The 17582-nt window shown below is 41.1% G+C and overlaps 1 protein-coding gene across 1 annotated transcript in view; it reads left to right on the top strand.

Moving 5' to 3' along the window:
* The window catches only part of LOC123766466 (peroxisomal targeting signal 1 receptor-like), a 38336-nt gene that overhangs the window by 18921 nt on the left and 1833 nt on the right, over nucleotides 1-17582 (top strand). Inside the window, exons 8-14 of the mRNA XM_069308237.1 lie at nucleotides 261-427; nucleotides 3030-3244; nucleotides 3470-3569; nucleotides 4099-4196; nucleotides 5273-5441; nucleotides 12393-12550; nucleotides 15582-15746. Of these exons, the coding sequence (XP_069164338.1) occupies nucleotides 261-427; nucleotides 3030-3244; nucleotides 3470-3569; nucleotides 4099-4196; nucleotides 5273-5441; nucleotides 12393-12550; nucleotides 15582-15746 (1072 nt within the window). The remainder of the gene's footprint in view (nucleotides 1-260; nucleotides 428-3029; nucleotides 3245-3469; nucleotides 3570-4098; nucleotides 4197-5272; nucleotides 5442-12392; nucleotides 12551-15581; nucleotides 15747-17582) is intronic.

The following is a 17582-nucleotide window of genomic DNA, read 5'->3' as shown; positions in this document are numbered from 1 at the left end:
CCCTGATGCTCCTGTTACCTAGCAGTAAATAGATACCTGGGAGTTAGACAGCTGCTACAAGCTGCTTCCTGGGGGGGGTGTAACAAAATGGAGGCCTGGTCGAGGATCGGGCCACGGGGATGCTAAGCCCCAAAATCATCTCAAGATAACCTCAAGATAGCAAAATAATTTAGTTTAAAAGTAGATTATTTTGGATCACAGCAGGTCTGTGATTTAACTTGATATTTTCCATACTCATTTAAACTTACATCTTTTCACAGGATCATTGGACAAGATGACAATTGATAGTGAAACTATGAGCTCCAAAGAAAAGGAAGATTTTTGGCAAAGTTTACAGGATGAATGGGAAAAAATGGCCCGAGAGGATGAGTTAATAGAGCATCCATGGCTTTCTGAATTTAACTCAACTGCTTTTGAACCTTTTAAAGTAAGTAATAGAAGTATAATATCTCACTGCATATTGTTTTTAGGAATGTAATATTTTGCCATGATCACAGAATGTACATGTATAGTACATGAATGTACTTGAATGATGTAGACGTGAATATGCAAGCGTTGTTGTGAGTTCAAGAGGCTGTAGAGACCTTGAGAGGTATTAATGCATAGGTCTAAGCAGTTTATTTTTTAAAAGAGTCCTTACAAGAAAGTTTATAAGAATAAAGCTTTAGAGAAATAAGTTACTTTACATGTTCATATATACAGTATTTTAATGATTTATTTAATTAATTTCATATATAAGTACAGTGTTTAATTTAAAGTAAAAAAAAAATGATAATATACCATTAACCACTAGACTGCGCAACCGAGAAAACTCGGTCGGTGGAAAACTGCGCCGACTGAGGAAACTCTTTTGGATTTTTTCGTACCCATTCAAAATGTGTGCTCTGTTGGTTGTGTACAAAATGGACTCTTAGGACCTCCAGTGAAAGGCAGCCATCTTGGAAAAAATTCCCAGAATGCGCTAGGAGTACTAACCCAGTACTAACCTGGCTGGGTTAGTACTGAGTGAGCAACAATGGGTGGCGCACACGCCTCTGGCTCCCAAACACCTGTCCGACACGGTGGTGAAAGATTGCGCTCTGTCGGTGAAATTCAAACCTTATTGTTTGAAGAACATAAGGGTCATGATATTTGTGAAGCTAGGCGCAATAAGGACCACACAAAAGTCGTATGCAAGTGATACAGCACCTATGAGGACAATACAGCGAGCGTATCCAGTTGTAGCTCTAAGCGCCACCCTTGCCCACCATGCCATCTCCAATTTATATAGATGATACATAGATGAATCGTTTTCTGCGTTCAGTGATGATGCATCTGATACAAGTAGCATAGATGAACAGTGTTAGCGGCTTCCATGGTGGTGTTTTCCATAGATATTTTCAACAATAGCTGAATCTCTTCCAGACTGGCTGAATCTCTTCCAGATTGATGGACACTTTTTGAGGGTAGCTGAGTCTTCCTGTGTGGGACTTTACAAAGCGATCTTTTCAAGACTACCTTACAAATTGATCTTTTCCTATAATCTTTTCAATACTACCTTTTGCTTTACAAGCTTGGCTACATACCACCTACAAGTACTAAAGCCAAGGGTGTACGTGAGTGCGTTATTTGTAAGCACACAGAACGAAAAAACAGTAAGCGAAAATCTATCTGTACCTGGTGCAACGAGAGCGAAGTTGCGCTGTGTACCATGGACTACTTCGTTGATTATTACTCACTTCCAAAGTACTGAGTGTGTAATACAGTGTGTTACTGTGTAAATAGTGTGAAACTGTACATATTGTAATTTTAGTGAATTTTTAACAAATAATATTGCGACCATAAACATTTATTGGGAACACATTACTGACACATGAATCACAGTTCCATGGAACATTATGAACGTTCTACTCTATACAAATTGTAAAGGACATAATTATGCATCATATACGATAAAAAAAATCGTATTGGAAATACATAGAGCAAATAATTGAAAATATATTTGTGGCAACACACGTTGCATGAATGGCCCGCGCGACCATGTCTGGGAGCTTCACACACGGGGGACCAGCCCCTGATGACGTCAGAGCGCACCTTGTCCATGTCCCCACAGCCTAAGTAAGTGGAATTTGGTATTTATTTTTACATAGACATGTTCAGGGAAGGGAATTTATCATTTTACAAATAAAAAATAATTTTTAGGGAACACTTGATTTCATGCGCACGGGGGGAATTTCACATTAAACTCGGTGCATCACAGTGGTTAAAGTGTGGTTGTCATCATATGTTGATTTTAGTTATCTCCCAGTTATTATACAAATGTTATAAATATGGATATAATGCATCTATATTGATGTAACAGAGTTAACCTAGAATTGTACAAGAATTCTGCTGTCATTTTAATTGCTTAACACGTGGTGACGTTATCATATACCATTATCATTAAATCCACAATTTTGTCTTTCTTCGCCAGTCTTCGAATCCACTTCTGAGTGAAGTTTCCAAATACAGTAGAATAGCAGCAGTGGAGTGGATTGCAAGACGCTTCCTTTGAGCTGTGCCATGAACAGATTTGTGTGCAATATAGATGTACACATTTCATTTTAGATCTATATACAGTACTAATTGATTTTGTCAGTTAAGCGTAAATAAATTGAGTTATTCCCCACATTGTGTAGAGTGAAACAGTAAACATATAAAACATCTAAATTGAACATGACAGCTCTCACCCCCTTGCATGATGAGTCAGCAAATTACATCATCAGTTGACAGATCCTGTGACTTGCCTCACCAGCTCCCTCCCGATGTGCTCAAAACTAGAAAAGACTTGGCTATCTGTGTGTGTTTCCATTTTTCTTACATTTTGCATGCAAATGTATGAGATCATTTTTTTCCCACTAGCCGAAAGTTAACCTTTGATGATAGCCACATTCCAAGGGTTAAAATTTAGTTTGGCAATCATTTAGTAGAGTGGGTAGAAAAATTCTTTCCAAGATTATATTTTATATTAATAAATCTTTAGGTAAATATTCGTTGTCACTCCTTGACAGAATTACCAGTTTGAGGAAGATAATCCATTGAAAGACCACCCTGACCCATTGAGTGAAGGGAAGCGGTGCTTAGAGGCAGGAGACCTTCCATCTGCAGTGTTGTTGTTTGAGGCGGCAGCACAACAGAACCCTGAAAACTCTGAGGCCTGGCTGCTGCTTGGGGTAACTCATGCTGAAAATGAACAAGATCCTGCAGCAATTTCAGCTCTTAGAAGGTTAGAATATATTGATTGTATATAAGTATCTTTCACTTGGCATCATCATCCATGTGCAGTACTGGGGCAGGTTGCGTAGTCTGCATTCCCAGACCAGGGTCCTGCGTTCAAGTCTTCATCTGCTCCAATTAAGTTTCATCCTGCCTTTTCATTATTTATATTTTATCCTATGCATTAAGTTATCCACAAATGACCCTGATGTTGACAGAATTTGTTTACTTGCAGATGTGTCGAACTCGACGCCAGTAACAGTGTTGCTTGGATGGCTCTTGCAACATCTTATACTAATGAATCATTCCAGACGCTTGCATGCAATTCATTAAAGGTGAGCTTTACAATATAACTGTGCCTTGTGTTTATATAGAAAGGGACAGGTGTTACTTAAACTAGGTGATATTCTTAAAAATTGCACAAATTGTTAATTTATTTTGTATATATTTCATAAGAAAATGCCTAAAATTATTTATAGATTACATTATTACACAGAACCAATGTATTGAAATATTAAATCATGTGTGTGTGGTGGACAGGAGATGTTTAGTTGAGGTTAGTAAGAGCCTTGTCCTCACACTCTAGGGAGCCATTACACAACTTTCTCTTATGTCCGCCCCAACATTATTAACATCATCGTCCCCTCAGAGGGATTTCTCTTCATTAAAATCAATCTTCATTTAACAGAATGAAATGATTAAAAAAAATCTTCATTTTGATAGATGCTGAAAATTAAATAAAAAGTTTCATCAGACATGAATTTAATCAAATTTTGTTAACTTATGGACAGATAATACAGTACCCTATACCACTTAATTGATTTGGATATCTTCATTATATTTAAAACAGTGATTTATTTTCAGGAATGGATCCAGACTAATCCAGAATACTGTCATTTATTACCAAAAGATGAAGAACTCCGTACAAAACCAAGGATGCTGGCAACCACGTTAGCTCCCAGGTTGTATATTAAGGATAACTGATGTGTTTATGGAACCGTTAGACTGGACATAATCTATTTACAAATGTCCTTATAGCTGTAGAAACACTATAGCCGCTACAAGCAAACACTCTTGCATGCCACTCACCTGGGCTCTAGGAGATTCGAACTGTGGACCCCACGCATGTGAGGCCGAAGCTCCATCGACCGAGCTATTGAGTGGTCTTAAGGAAGACTAAGGAAGACTACTGTTTTCCTGTTCTACTGTTCTAGCACAGTACTAGAACTGTTCTAGAAATGTTACTGTTACATGACACTTCCTGTATTCATTACACCAGCCCGTACTACTCATTTAACGACCTTGTTCATATTTTGAGCTAGGCCAGCGTGAGGATTTCGTTATCAGTTGCCCCTATAGGAGCAAATCTTGCCTAGTTCACGTTTTGTGTTTGGCGCAATGTGGAATGGAAGGGAACTGTCAGGAGAAAGCGCCAGGCCGTTATGCTTATATCACTTGGAAGGGATCAGGATAAGGATTTGGGATGGGACGAGGGAAAGGGGGGGGGGGAACGGAATGGTGCCCAACCACTTGGATGGTCAGGGGTTTTGGTTTTCGTGTTTGGTGTAATGCAGAAGGATTTCTCATTTACAGTACTTCTAAATATTAATTGGTACAAACGTACTGTACTGTTGCATGCTGTTTCCTCAATAATAAGCTATTTTGAGCATACCGTGAAGGTTCAGGGCTTCCAAGACATCAATTTTGCCTCTCTTCATTACTATTGTTGTATCCAGAAGTTAACAGTGTATTTTGTTCCAATATGAAGTCTTAGCAAGATGCCTTAGTGTTGTAACCTTTACTCTACAGTATGCACTCTCTTCCAAAAGTGTTTCTTGGAACTCTTTTATATGTAATTTTTGTCTTAAATTTTACAAAATTTATTCTTTTCAGTCTTGCAATTGTAGTACAGTAACAAAAATTGATTCATGCTTTCACATACTGTATTCTAAATCTTTGTACACTATTGCATATGAAAAATAAACAATGAAGTTGTAAAGTAAAGCAATATTTAACAAATGTGTTTTGCTACTTACAGAGAATTAATACAAGAAGTTCAAGATTTATATATTGCAGCAGCTAACCAACGGCCTGGTGAAGACACAGATGCTGATGTTCAGTGTGGACTTGGCGTGCTCTTCAACCTCACGGGAGAATATGAAAAAGCCATCGATTGTTTCCAGTCGTCGTTAACTGTTCGACCAAAGGTAGAAAAGTGTACATACTCTCTTAACTTCATTTATTGAAGTGACATTGATTATTTACAAAGATGGTTGCAAATCTTCTCTCTCCTGCATAACCATTCTTTTCAACTCAATTAATCTGATTATGCTTCTTCACACCTAGAAAATAAGAACATTTCAAGAAAGGTAACAGCAGCAGGCCTTGTGGCCCATATGATTTGGCTTGCAGGCAGTCTTAAAAGGTGTTGTGCTCTAACCTTAATGTGTAAAGTTGACGCACTGTTTGATTTATGGTGCACTGAAACAACTCCATCTATTATGGCTTATATTGAGCATATATTGTAAAAGCAATTTTGTCAATAATGAAAGTTGATATAACAAAGTCTGACACATCTATCACTCAATTTATACCATTTATTTTAAACTATCTTCTGCATACCATATTTATTCCAATTAAGTTTAATGTACACACTCACACACGTCTATATTCATTCCCTCCCAAAGTTACATCTTCCAGTTTTGCCTTATTTTATGGAGAACAGTGATCTCTACAACCAGGTCATCATGGATGTAGAGCAGAAAGATCGTTCCTGACACAATTACTTAACCACTATGACAAAATCATGGAAGCATTAGAAGGAAAACAGAATGCAGATGTAGTATACATGAACATTGCATTAGCATTTTATAAATGTGACCGTATGTTGGTAGCCTTAAAATGAAATCACTAGCGTTAACAGGAAAAGTAGGGTGATGTATATTCAATTTCTTGTCAAACAAAATGCAGAGAGTAACAGTCAATCAAACAAAATCAAGTCCGAGCACAGTGAAAAGCTCTGTACCTCAGGGCACACTCCTTGCACCACTGATTTTTTTCTTATTCTCATATCAGATGTTAACAAAAATACAAATCACAGCTTTGTGCCATTCTTTGCAGATGACTCAAAAATCTGCATGAAAATCATTACTATAGAAGACATTGCTGATATTAATAACGTTTTTGAGTAGACAGCAAAAAATAACATGATGTTTAACATTAATAAATGCCGGTACTGTACTTCGTTATGGTAAAAATTAAGGCAAACGAAATACAGGGTACAAGATATGATATCTGCTACCATGAGACCTATTCATGGTAGGAAAGTAACATGTAAAGGACCTGGGAATAATATTGTCTGACAACCTAACATTTAGGGAGCATCACCAAGCAAATATACTGTCAGAAAAATTATATAATTGATTACGAGAGCCTTCAAATCCAGGGATCCCATCACAGTACTGTACTATTCAAATCACTTTGACTCTCCTGCTTTGATTACTGCTCGATACTTACCTTACCCTTTCAGAGCAGGAGATATTGCTAAAATAGAAGGAAAAGAGAGAACATATACAGCATACATAGACACAATAAAGCACTTAAATTATTGAGCACCATCTAAAGGTTCTGAAAATGTACTCTGGAAAGGTGACGCGAGAGGTATCACATAATATATATACAGGGAACAATGCTGGAAGACAACAACATTTTGGAGCAAACAATGTAATAGGAAATACAGAATAGAGGTAATAAAGAGTAGAGGTGCTATAGGCACAATCAGAGAACACGGTTTGAACATCAGGGATAGATGACTGTACAATATCCTCTCAACGAATATAAGAAATATTGCCAGAACAAAAGTGGAGTTCAAGAAAAAAAATAGGTTTCCTGCAAGAAGTGTTAGACCAACTGGATTGTAGTGGATATCTGGGCCTATGGGCTGCTCAAAATAATAGTCTGTTGGGCGAAGCTCTCGCACATCAAGCGTGGCTCTAGGCCAGGCGTGGGGAGTAGAAGAACTCCCAGAACCCTATCTAGGTAACTCAAACAATGGAGGTGGTGGCTAGTAGTAAACCAAGTACAGCATTATCACAGGAGAGAAGATTGTCTTCCTGCCCAGTAACATCCTTCCCACAATTTTCCGAACAGTAGAAAATCTGTCAACACTAGAAGGTTTATCCAAAGCTTAAAAAATCTAATATGCACTATAAAAGAATATAAACTTTAAAATAAAATGACATACGTGTCAATGACAGAAACAAAACAGAAATATCTTGAAATTTCATGATACCACAAATAGTGTAGTAAGACCTTGTGACAAAATTCCTCCTGATACATGTGCTGCTTTACCAGTAGCAACCTTGATGATACTTTTCGAAATACTTTACTCAACAAATTTGATGCTGTAAGTGCTATTATTCAAGATCAGTAGAAGAATATAACTTTGGAAAAACTGATTAGTGAAATTAAATGAAGAAATGCTTTTGAAGTTTGAATACTAAGAGTGTTGTGTTGCAGGTAAGACGTGCTGTAGAAAGATTGAAGATGGCTAAATATCCACAATTGGTTGCTGTTGTATGGCTAACCTCGCCCTCAATTTGAGATTTGTTTCCCAATAAAAGGGCAAAAAAGGTATTTCTTGCTTTGAGATGAATGAAAAAATTATTTCTTCCTTGTTTGCCTTTATATTTAATTCAAAATGACTGAATTGCTTTAAGTAAAAAAATTTACATGGTTGACAACATGTTTACCTCACCAAAATTATTTGCTGAAAAAATGTAACAAAAAATTATATACTATGGAGCCTCGATTAACGAGTTTAATCCGTTCCGGCACCGAGCTCGTCTTTAGAAACGAATTTCCCCATTTAAAATAATAGAAATAAAATTATTCCGTTCCACCCCCCCAAAAACATCAATGTGACATTTTATAATATAAATATAATACTGTACATTTAAATATAAATGCTTTGTTTTACTACTGTATTTTCAATTGTACATGTACTTTGCCTTATGAAGAGTCGTTGCTGGCTTGAGGGAGACGTTGGGGAGGTAGGAAGGAGGAGAGGGGTTACGTAGTGGAAGGAGAATCCACCTTCGAGTCAGGCGGGCTCTCTCTTCTTGGGAATTTCACCCCACTGGGACCGGGTTGTGGTTCACTATCACTTGCTGGTCTTTTCTCTACCTTTCCAAAGAACGGTCTATTGACAATTGCTTTTGTCTTCATTTTAGGATGTCCCTAAAACGAGACAGCAAATTGTCATTAAACATGTTCACACACCGGGTTGTCACTGCTTTATCAGGGTGATGCTTTTCCAAGAATGTGGTCACCTTTTCAAACATTCCCAACACTTCCTTGATCTCACTGGAAGAGGCAGCATCCTCCCTTACCTCCTCCTCCTCTGATGAGAGCTCTTGTACCTCCTCTTGACTCAGCTCCTTCTGAAGTTCCAGGAGTTCCTCAGTGGTCAGTTCATCACTATGCTCCACCACTAACTCCTGCACATCACCACCATCCAACTCCAGACCCAAAGTATACCCTAGAGCAACAATATCATCCACTAGATGCACATCTGGGTCTTCCATAGGTGCAGATACAGATGCAAGTGCATGACCGAAACCTTCGAAGTCTCGCTCAGAGACACCCTCAGGCCACAGGTTTCACCATGCAGAGTTTAGAGTCCTACATGTCACTCCTTCCCAGGCCTTATCGATCAAACGTAAGGCACCCAGGATATTGAAGTGGTTCTTTCAGAATTCTTTGAGGGTCAGCTCTGTATTGTCTATCACATCAACACACCTCTCCAACAAAGGCCTTCATGTAGAGCTTCTTAAAGTTGGCAATGACTTTCTGGTCCATGGGCTGGAGGAGCGGAGTAGTGTTCGGAGGAAGAAACTTGGTGATGAACTGATTTTCGGGAAACAAATCATCTTGCATTTGAGGGGGATGTGCAGGAGCATTATCGAGCACAAGCAAGGCCTTGAGTGGTAACTGCTTCTCTTCAAGATATTTCCTCACTGCGGGGCCAAAAACATCATTGACCCATTCACTGAAGAATATCTGCGTGACCCAAGATTTCTTATTGAACCTCCACATCACATTCAGCCGCGTCTTGTGCACTTTACACGCCTTGAACACTCATTGATTTTCTGAGTGGTAGACGAGCAGCGGCTTGACCTTGCAATCGCCACTTGCATTGGCACAGAGCACGAGGGTAAGCCGCTCCTTCATCGGTTTGTGGCCAAGCAAAGATTGTTCCTCTTGTGTGATGTAGGTCCTCTTCATCATTTTCTTCCAAAACAGGCCAGTCTCGTCACAAATAAAAACTTGTTGGAGCAAGAACTCCTCTTTAGCAACAAATTCCTGGAATTGTAGCACAAATTTCTCGGTAGCAGCTTTATCAGAGTTGGCAGCCTCCCCATGTTGCACAACACTGTGTATATCGTTTCTCTTCCTAAACTTCTCAAACCATCCACAGCTTGCCTTAAATATCTCCTCATCTTCAGACGACGCACCTGGTGTCTTCCTGGCAAGGTCCACATACATCTTCTTTGCCTTAGCACAAACAATAGCTTCAGAGACACTATCGCCATGTAATTGTCTTTCATTCATCCAGACCAGCAGTAGCTTTTCAACCTCTTCTAGGATTTGTGGATGTTTCTTGGTAACCTTGGTAACTCCTTTAGCCACTTCAAGTGTCTTAAATTGTTCCTTCCTCTTCAAAATGGTACAAATTGTTGAGGAGGACCTGCTATACTCCCGGGCAAGATCAGTCACACAGACACCATGCTTGTGCTTTGCTATGATTTCCTTCTTCACTTCCACTGTAATTGTCTTTCTTTCCCTTGCCAACACTGTCTTTAGCAAGCAGCTTCTTTGGTGACATCGTGCATTACAAATTATAGTCACAAAACCACAAAATTCCAAAGAAAAGCACAAATAAATGCAGAGGGATGCTAGTCTTGCGCGATACAACAACAACACTGTCATCGGAGGCTTCCGAGAATTTGTGAGAACCAGCGAGAACGCTAGGAAGCACCATGTGGTTTCGCTCATTAATAGAGCAGAAGCTCGTCAATAGAGACAAATTTTCGGCAAGTGGCTTGCTTGTTACTCGAAATGCTCATAGATACAGCTGCTCGTCACTCAAGGTTCAACTGTACTGTATTTATAATTAGTCAAATTATAAAAATATGCAATTAAAACAAAATATACTGTATTTCATATTATCATTACCGATTGTGTACTAGCAAACAGTAATTATTTCAAATGAATTACTGTATATATTTTGCCAAATATTTATATTCATAACAGCATACATAGACACATACATTCCTACAGAAGCTGTAGGAATGATTACATAAATTAGTCATATCGCCCCATCTCGTACAGTGCTGCACCTGAGTGTGCACTTCTAATTTGAAATTTAAAGCATCATTTCTTGCCTTTGACTTATATGAAGGTTCCACTGGTGTATTGGCTAATAATTATAGAGTTGGTGAACAGGATTATATAAATGAAAAAGGCAATATAAATACTGTACACTAAAGAAATAAATAAAAGATTAGAACATTCCTTCTTCACTCACATGAACACAGGGAGGCAGGCAAAATCAATATCAATATTTATAAAAATTAATCAACCAGTGTTAGTCAAAATCAGCTATTCAGTCAGTCATGGTCACATAGGCATATATATAGACAGTCCTGAACCTGTGTCACACACAAGCAGCCAGTATGGAACCATAAAAACTCCACAGGAAAGAAGAGGACAATGGAGCACTTAATTTCATTCACTGTTTCTGGATTGGCTCCCCTCAGTACTTTCTTGAAGTTTATCTCACAGCAGAGACTCAGAGAAGAGGAAGGCTTCAATGAATGAACCGACTAAGATGGAAACTGGTTATCTGTAGAAGTAGGCAGAAGACCATTGCACAGGAAAGAACAGGTCCCTTTTGGATAGTTGCAGATTTAAAAATGCCAAAAACCCAGAAGGGAAGTAGAAAATGACAAACTAGTTGAAAAATAAACATGGCTCTAGCCAGTATGGTCAACAATGGCCAAACCCAGCAGGACAAACTGAAAATGCACCAGTCACAAACCCAATGGCAGAAGAGAAGACCATGCCAAATTAAAACCCCACAGAAACCAACCTGGGAAAAGAAGAGCAAAGGTCACTGTAGAGAGCCTGCATACCTAACAGGAAACAACAAACCTGAAAGAATAATCAAAACCCGGGGAAACTCCCAGGAAGAAAGCCTGGTAAAAACAAGAAGTCCACAGGTTTGCATAAGAGCAACTATGACCCTATCTTGAGGTTATCTTGAGATGATTTCGGGGCTTTTTAGTGTCCCCGCAGCCCGGTCCTCGACCAGGCCTCCACCCCCAGGAAGCAGCCCGTGACAGCTGACTAACACCCAGGTACCTATTTTACTGGTAGGTAACAGGGGCATAGGGTGAGAGAAACTCTGCCCATTGTTTCTTGCCAGCGCCCGGGATCAAACTCGGGACCACAGGATCACAAGTCCAGTGTGCTGTCCGCTCGGCCGACCGGCTCCCTAGTACAAAACTTGTTCAACAAAAGGAAACTGGTAATTAGACACTGATCTAGATCAGATGTCGAGCTGACCAAAGAATACCAGGGATGAAAGCGCCCAAAAACAGGGAGATACCCTGTACACAAAAACTCAATGTAGAAAATCTTCAATGGATTCTAGTGGTCAAAGCCACTATCCTGGTTCCTTGTGGGCCTGAGCAAGTCTCAAGGATCTGGTACTATCTGAAGGTTTAGTGGTACCAGAGCATAAGCTGTGGAGCTATATAGGGGCTTACCAGAATATGGCATTTCATTACAATCAACACTTGCTTTATTCCCAGGCCTCTAATACTCATTATCAGAGCCTAAAGAAAGCTAGTGAGTCTGCAACCAGGAAATAAGAAGAGATTGGATTATAGAATGTGTATGTGTGAATGTAACTGGTTTTACAAATACAATAGAAATTAAATTTTTCTCAAAGCCAAACACAGAATTAGAGCTAATCTTTTAAATCATAGAGATATGGTGTTTTTAAACAAATCAAGTTGATCTTTGACTATTTTGTAAGATTTTCTTGAATATAGTGACTGCTGTCTGTCTCTTACTCACCTCCACTGTTACAGGATGCTAAGTTATGGAACAAGTTGGGGGCTACGTTAGCTAACAGTGAACGCTCCGAGGAAGCCATTGATGCATACCGTAATGCTCTGGAAATTTCTCCCGGCTTCATTAGATGTCGTTATAATCTTGGTATTTCCTGCATCAACCTCGGAGCCCACAGGTACAGTGGTACATTACTCATTTTGCTTATCACACAGTCATCTTGATCACTTTCAGTGTACTGCTACCCACTTATTGGTCACTTTCACCACTTTTCCTAGAGTGAGATGCTTGTGATGTGGCTGCTTTGCTGGTTCTGAGCTACTGAATGTCAGGTAATCTGATAAATCATGTATGGTACATCACTGGACCATTCTTGTAAGAAAGAAACAATATCCAGCATCAACACAGAAATACAATTTAACTCTTTCTCTGTTGCACTTCCATTTTAGCACAGTGCTTTTCTCTACTGTATATTATGCTAAAAAAATAAGAATAATATATATGTATATAACCCCTCTAGTGCAGGGGTTTCTGCTCCTTCGGTCCTGGTGGTAGGTTTGTTCGGTTGCAGCCGTCGCCTTCTTTTCTGCCGAAGAACAAGATGACTGCTTTCCGGAGAGGACCTTGGGTCATTGATGCTTGGCTAGTCAGGCCAGGTGTGCATCATGTGTTGTGTCCAGGTGCGCCTTTTCGCCGTTACCTGCGCGCCTCGGTTTCTGTGGCTGGGGATGCGCTTTGGGTTGATCTGGTTTCCTTCGTTCCCTGTTCCAGGGCTTGGGTCTCCCAGGTTGTCCGCAGGATTGTTAAGTGTAGCCAGTTTGTGGTCTATCCTCGTGCCCATGATGTTAGGAAGTTTGCTGCTTTTACTGCCATCTTTGGCAATATGTCCTGGGCTGACATTCAGACGCGGGGATTCCCTCAGAAATTCCCTCGTAGGGGCTTCCATCAGAAAACCATCATTGAATGTAATGAAACGCCATTTTCTGGGTAAGCCCTGAAGGCTCCCTGGCAACCCTCCCTCCCTCCGGTCGGCGGTTCCATTTTCTTTTTTTAATGCTCAGCCTCCAAACTGGATGGCTTCGGTAGCCAGCACGGGGGTTCCGGGGCTCCCCGTGCCTCTTCCCGAGGGGAAGGGGGTACGGACAGGTGACACGGCGGCGAGGTGTGACATTTGCTTGTTAGCCTGTTTTCTTAAGTTGTAGGAGTTCTGCCTCCCTGTTTGGTTTTCGGTTGCTTTTTCTTACCAAGTGGGGTTTGTTCTGTTATGCCTACCTTTCTGGGTGCCAACCCCGGTCAATGGCAGACATGGAATGCCCCCAACCACATGAGGGTTTCTATAGGCCATTGCTCCCTTTGCCTCTCTGAGAGGGGGCCAGGTTCTGGATCGTGGTCCCCGGTAGGCTGAATTCTATTGACTGATGCCCCGGTCTAATATATCGCATATCAGAATCTCTTGTGTGGGATTCTTGGGACATTCCTTGGCTCTTTGGCGATGGTCATTTCGGGTGTCGCGTCTGCTGAGTTTTCAGAGGTCCCCGCCTTGGTTCGGGCACGGCTTGCTCGGTGTCCGTACCCAGGGGCTTTTCCGTTGCTCCACCTCTTTCAGATAATCGGTCCAGTCTGTTATGTGGCTGGTTCAGTCTTCTCCTCGAGTCTTTCCGAATGGTACTTTTGACTAGAGTGAATCACCATCTGTTTGGTGATCAGGTGACTTCGTTCATGGTGTCCCACCTGCATGCTTCGTCTCAACGGCAGTGTGTGGTTTACTGGCGGTCCTTCCTTTTTTCTTTTGTCTCTTCGTAGGTATACTGCACTTTTTGTTGAGGTGGTCTTGTCCTTTCTCTCGTGGCTGTTCAGGACTGTCATCTTATGCCGCATACTGTCGCCTCGTATAATGCGGTTCTGACGGAGCCCCTACGGCTTGCTTTTGGTTTTGATGTTCCTTCTGCACCTATTCGCGAGCTGTTTCGGGTGCTGTTTCACCTCCGGCCTGGTCATGCGCCACCTGGCCCATCCTGGTCTTTGGACAAGGTGCTCTCTTATCTCTCTTTCCCCTCAGTTTGATGTGGCCCCTTCGGTTCAGAATTGTTTCTCAGAGGTTTCTGCTCCTTTGGGTTATGTTCCTTTCAGTTTGTTCGTTTGCTACTGTCTTTTCTTTTCTGGCGAGGTTGGGTTGGCTGTTTTCCAGAGGGTTCTCTGGGGTTGTTGATGCTTGGTTGGTTTGGCCGGGGGTGCATCTTCTTGTGTCCAGTTGTGACTCTCCGCCATTACCTGAGTGCCGCGGCCTCTGTGGCCATGGATGTGCTGTGGGTTTCCCGGATTCCCTTCATCCTTGTTCCATGGTTCGGGTCTCCCAGGTTTTCCATGGGATCGTTCGGTGTTTCCAGTTGTCTTGTTTTCGGGTTTCGGGCACGTGGTTCCGCCTCCCGGGTTTGTCCCTCTTTTGTCCTTGTCTTTGGGTAGATAGCTCCAGGGAGCCGAAGGGGCTTCCCCCAGAAAACCAGCGTTAAATGTAATGAAATGCCATTTTCTGGGTGAGACCCGGAGGCTTCCTGGCATCCCTTCCTCCCTCTGGTCCGTGGCTTTTTCGTGTGTTTTGACATCCAGCCTCAGAGTTGAAGGTGTGGGTTGCCGGCGCGAGGGGTCAGGGACTCTGACCCCTCACCCCTCGCCCCTGACCCCCTGCGCAGACGGCGGGGTGGCAAGTGGTGACGTCATGCTTGTTTGCTTGTTTTTCTTTAGGGAGTTCTGTCCACTCGTTTAACTTTCAGTAGTAGTTTCAACCAGAATAGGGGGTTTGTTTTGGGATGCTTACCTTTCTGGGTGCCTGACCCGGTCGATGGCAGACATAGAATGCTCCAAATTGCATGTGCATTTCTATAGGCCATTGCACCTTGTGCATGTCTGAGAGGGGGCCAGGTTCGGGCTCGTGGTCCCCAGTAGGCCTATGAACTCAGTTCACACTGACTGATGCCAAAGTCTAATATATTACATATCAGCCTGGATAGCTCTGGGGAGCCTCCGGGTCTCACCCAGAAAATGGTGTTTCATTACATTCAACGCTGGTTTTATCAATGTAATTTTCTTCATATACAGATGAAGATATTTAATCTATGAATAAATATTTAATCTATGTACAGTATATTAAACAGCTATAATGAAAGTTATTATTGCATGCAAAAAGTACATTATAATTTGTTCTTATGTAGGGAAGCAATGGAGCACTTCTTAGAGGCTCTAAATATGCAAGCAGCAGGGAGAGGACCAAGCGGGAAGGAATCATCACGAGCAGTGTCTGATAACATTTGGACAACACTGAGAATCTGCCTTTCTTCCCTCAATGCCAGACATCTCATGGATGCTGTTGACAAAAGGTATGCTGTGTAATAAGCACTTCATAATTATTTACCTCAAACATATTACTGGTATTACACTAACATAATGTTATGTATATTGGAGGATATCTGTCTGTCTGTCTGTCTCTCTCTAACACACTCCCTCCCTCACCCCTCTCTCATGTCTCTGTGTTGCATTTTTTTTATGGTCTTGGGGAAGGAAGTGTTTCCACTGATATACAGTACAGTACCTGTGAATGCACAGCTTCTCCTGCAGCTTTGATTGAAGCTTTTGGTTTCTTAACCATCAAGTGCACCATATGTATATGCCTTATCAGTTGATATCATTTTATTACAATGTTCTCCCAGCCAGAATTTTTCCTTATTGTATTTATATGTAAGTGAAATGGCTTCTTTCTAAACTTTCATATTGTGCCCCAAAGATATTTGAACCATTGTACCATAATGAGGTCATTGGGCAATGAGGCAGACATTGCATGTCACTGTGGCCATTGAGACACAGTGTGTCTCAGTGTCCCTTTAAGGCCATTTTAAGGTGCTTGGGAGTCACCAGAGAAACATCATTCACCCACACCAGTCTTTCAGAGCTCCATTGATGTCATGAATCACAGCAGCCAGTGTTATTATTAGCTGATCTACTAGCCAATGTAGATGTATCCTGCTTCATCCACTCTAGCACCAGGTGGCAGCACCACCAAGACTCAGTCCCAGTCCGCCCACATCATCCCCACATCCACACTGTGCTAGTAGCAGAAGGCCGGCAGTTAAGTTGTTGGCATTTGCCCAATTCTGGTGAATTGTTTCCGGTCCATATTGACTTTAGTCCTTCTGGGTCTTCAGATATTCAGCAGATTTCTGGCTTGGGGTATAGAGCACCGCAGCCGCTAAGTAATGGGATATAGCTGCTTATGTGTCCTGTGATTGTTGTAGGAGTTGCACCTGTTTTTTCTTATTTTGCTGAGTTCCAATCATAAGTTTTGTCATTTAGGGGAAGTCTCTTGACCTTGGTTCATCTGCTGTTGACCTACTTTCATTCTCTTTTTCCTCATTGTCTATTTTGGTGTTGAGTTTGGTTATACTTTGGTCTGATTTTAGTTCTGAATGACTAGTTTCCAATCTTTTTGCCTTTTATCATCAGCATCCAGGGCATTAATCTGTTTACATCTTCCTGGTGGTTTTTTTTAAATACTATTCATTTAGTCAAATACCAGTACTGTATTGGGAAGTAACAGTGATAAATTCAGCTGTATTATGGTACTGAACTTTGGATTGGATTGAAGTAGTCAGTTAATCTTTGTTTTAGTCCCAGTTTTATTGCCTATTGTGGCCGGGCTGAGAGTCTTGTGACCTGTCACTAGTTGTTTGTCATGGTGCATCAGTACAGGATAGGTAAACTGCCAGGGAAGGCGTCATGTACAGTATTTATGCCTCTAGTGATCATCCTAGTGGTTTTAAGGGCAGTGGCACTCTCGTATGTTTGGATGTGCTTAATCCTTAGTGTGTGGGATTTGGCCCTGTTCTTATCTGTTGTTTTGGCATTCTGCATACTGGTATGTTGTGACTGCCAAGCGTTGAGCTCCACATAAATATCAGCATTCGTGAACTCAGTTCTCAGCTTCTGTAAAGACACTGCAGGTTTCCCACTTTTAGGGGTGTATTTCGCCCTTCTGATTCAGAGGATTTGAGTCAAGTCCTCAGAATTAGATAGGATTTGTTTGAACCCCATTTCTGAGTGGTCATAAGCAAGTAAGGTCCATGTCCTGTAAAAGATTGCCACATTTCAGGGATTTCTCTCTGCTATATCACACAAGCAGATTCTATCTTACAACTTTTGGAGATCTAATCACAGTTTTG

This window comes from Procambarus clarkii, chromosome 62 (genome assembly GCF_040958095.1).
Source record: "Procambarus clarkii isolate CNS0578487 chromosome 62, FALCON_Pclarkii_2.0, whole genome shotgun sequence".
Taxonomy (NCBI): domain Eukaryota; kingdom Metazoa; phylum Arthropoda; class Malacostraca; order Decapoda; family Cambaridae; genus Procambarus; species Procambarus clarkii.
This window is presented reverse-complemented; position numbering and strand designations above follow the sequence as displayed.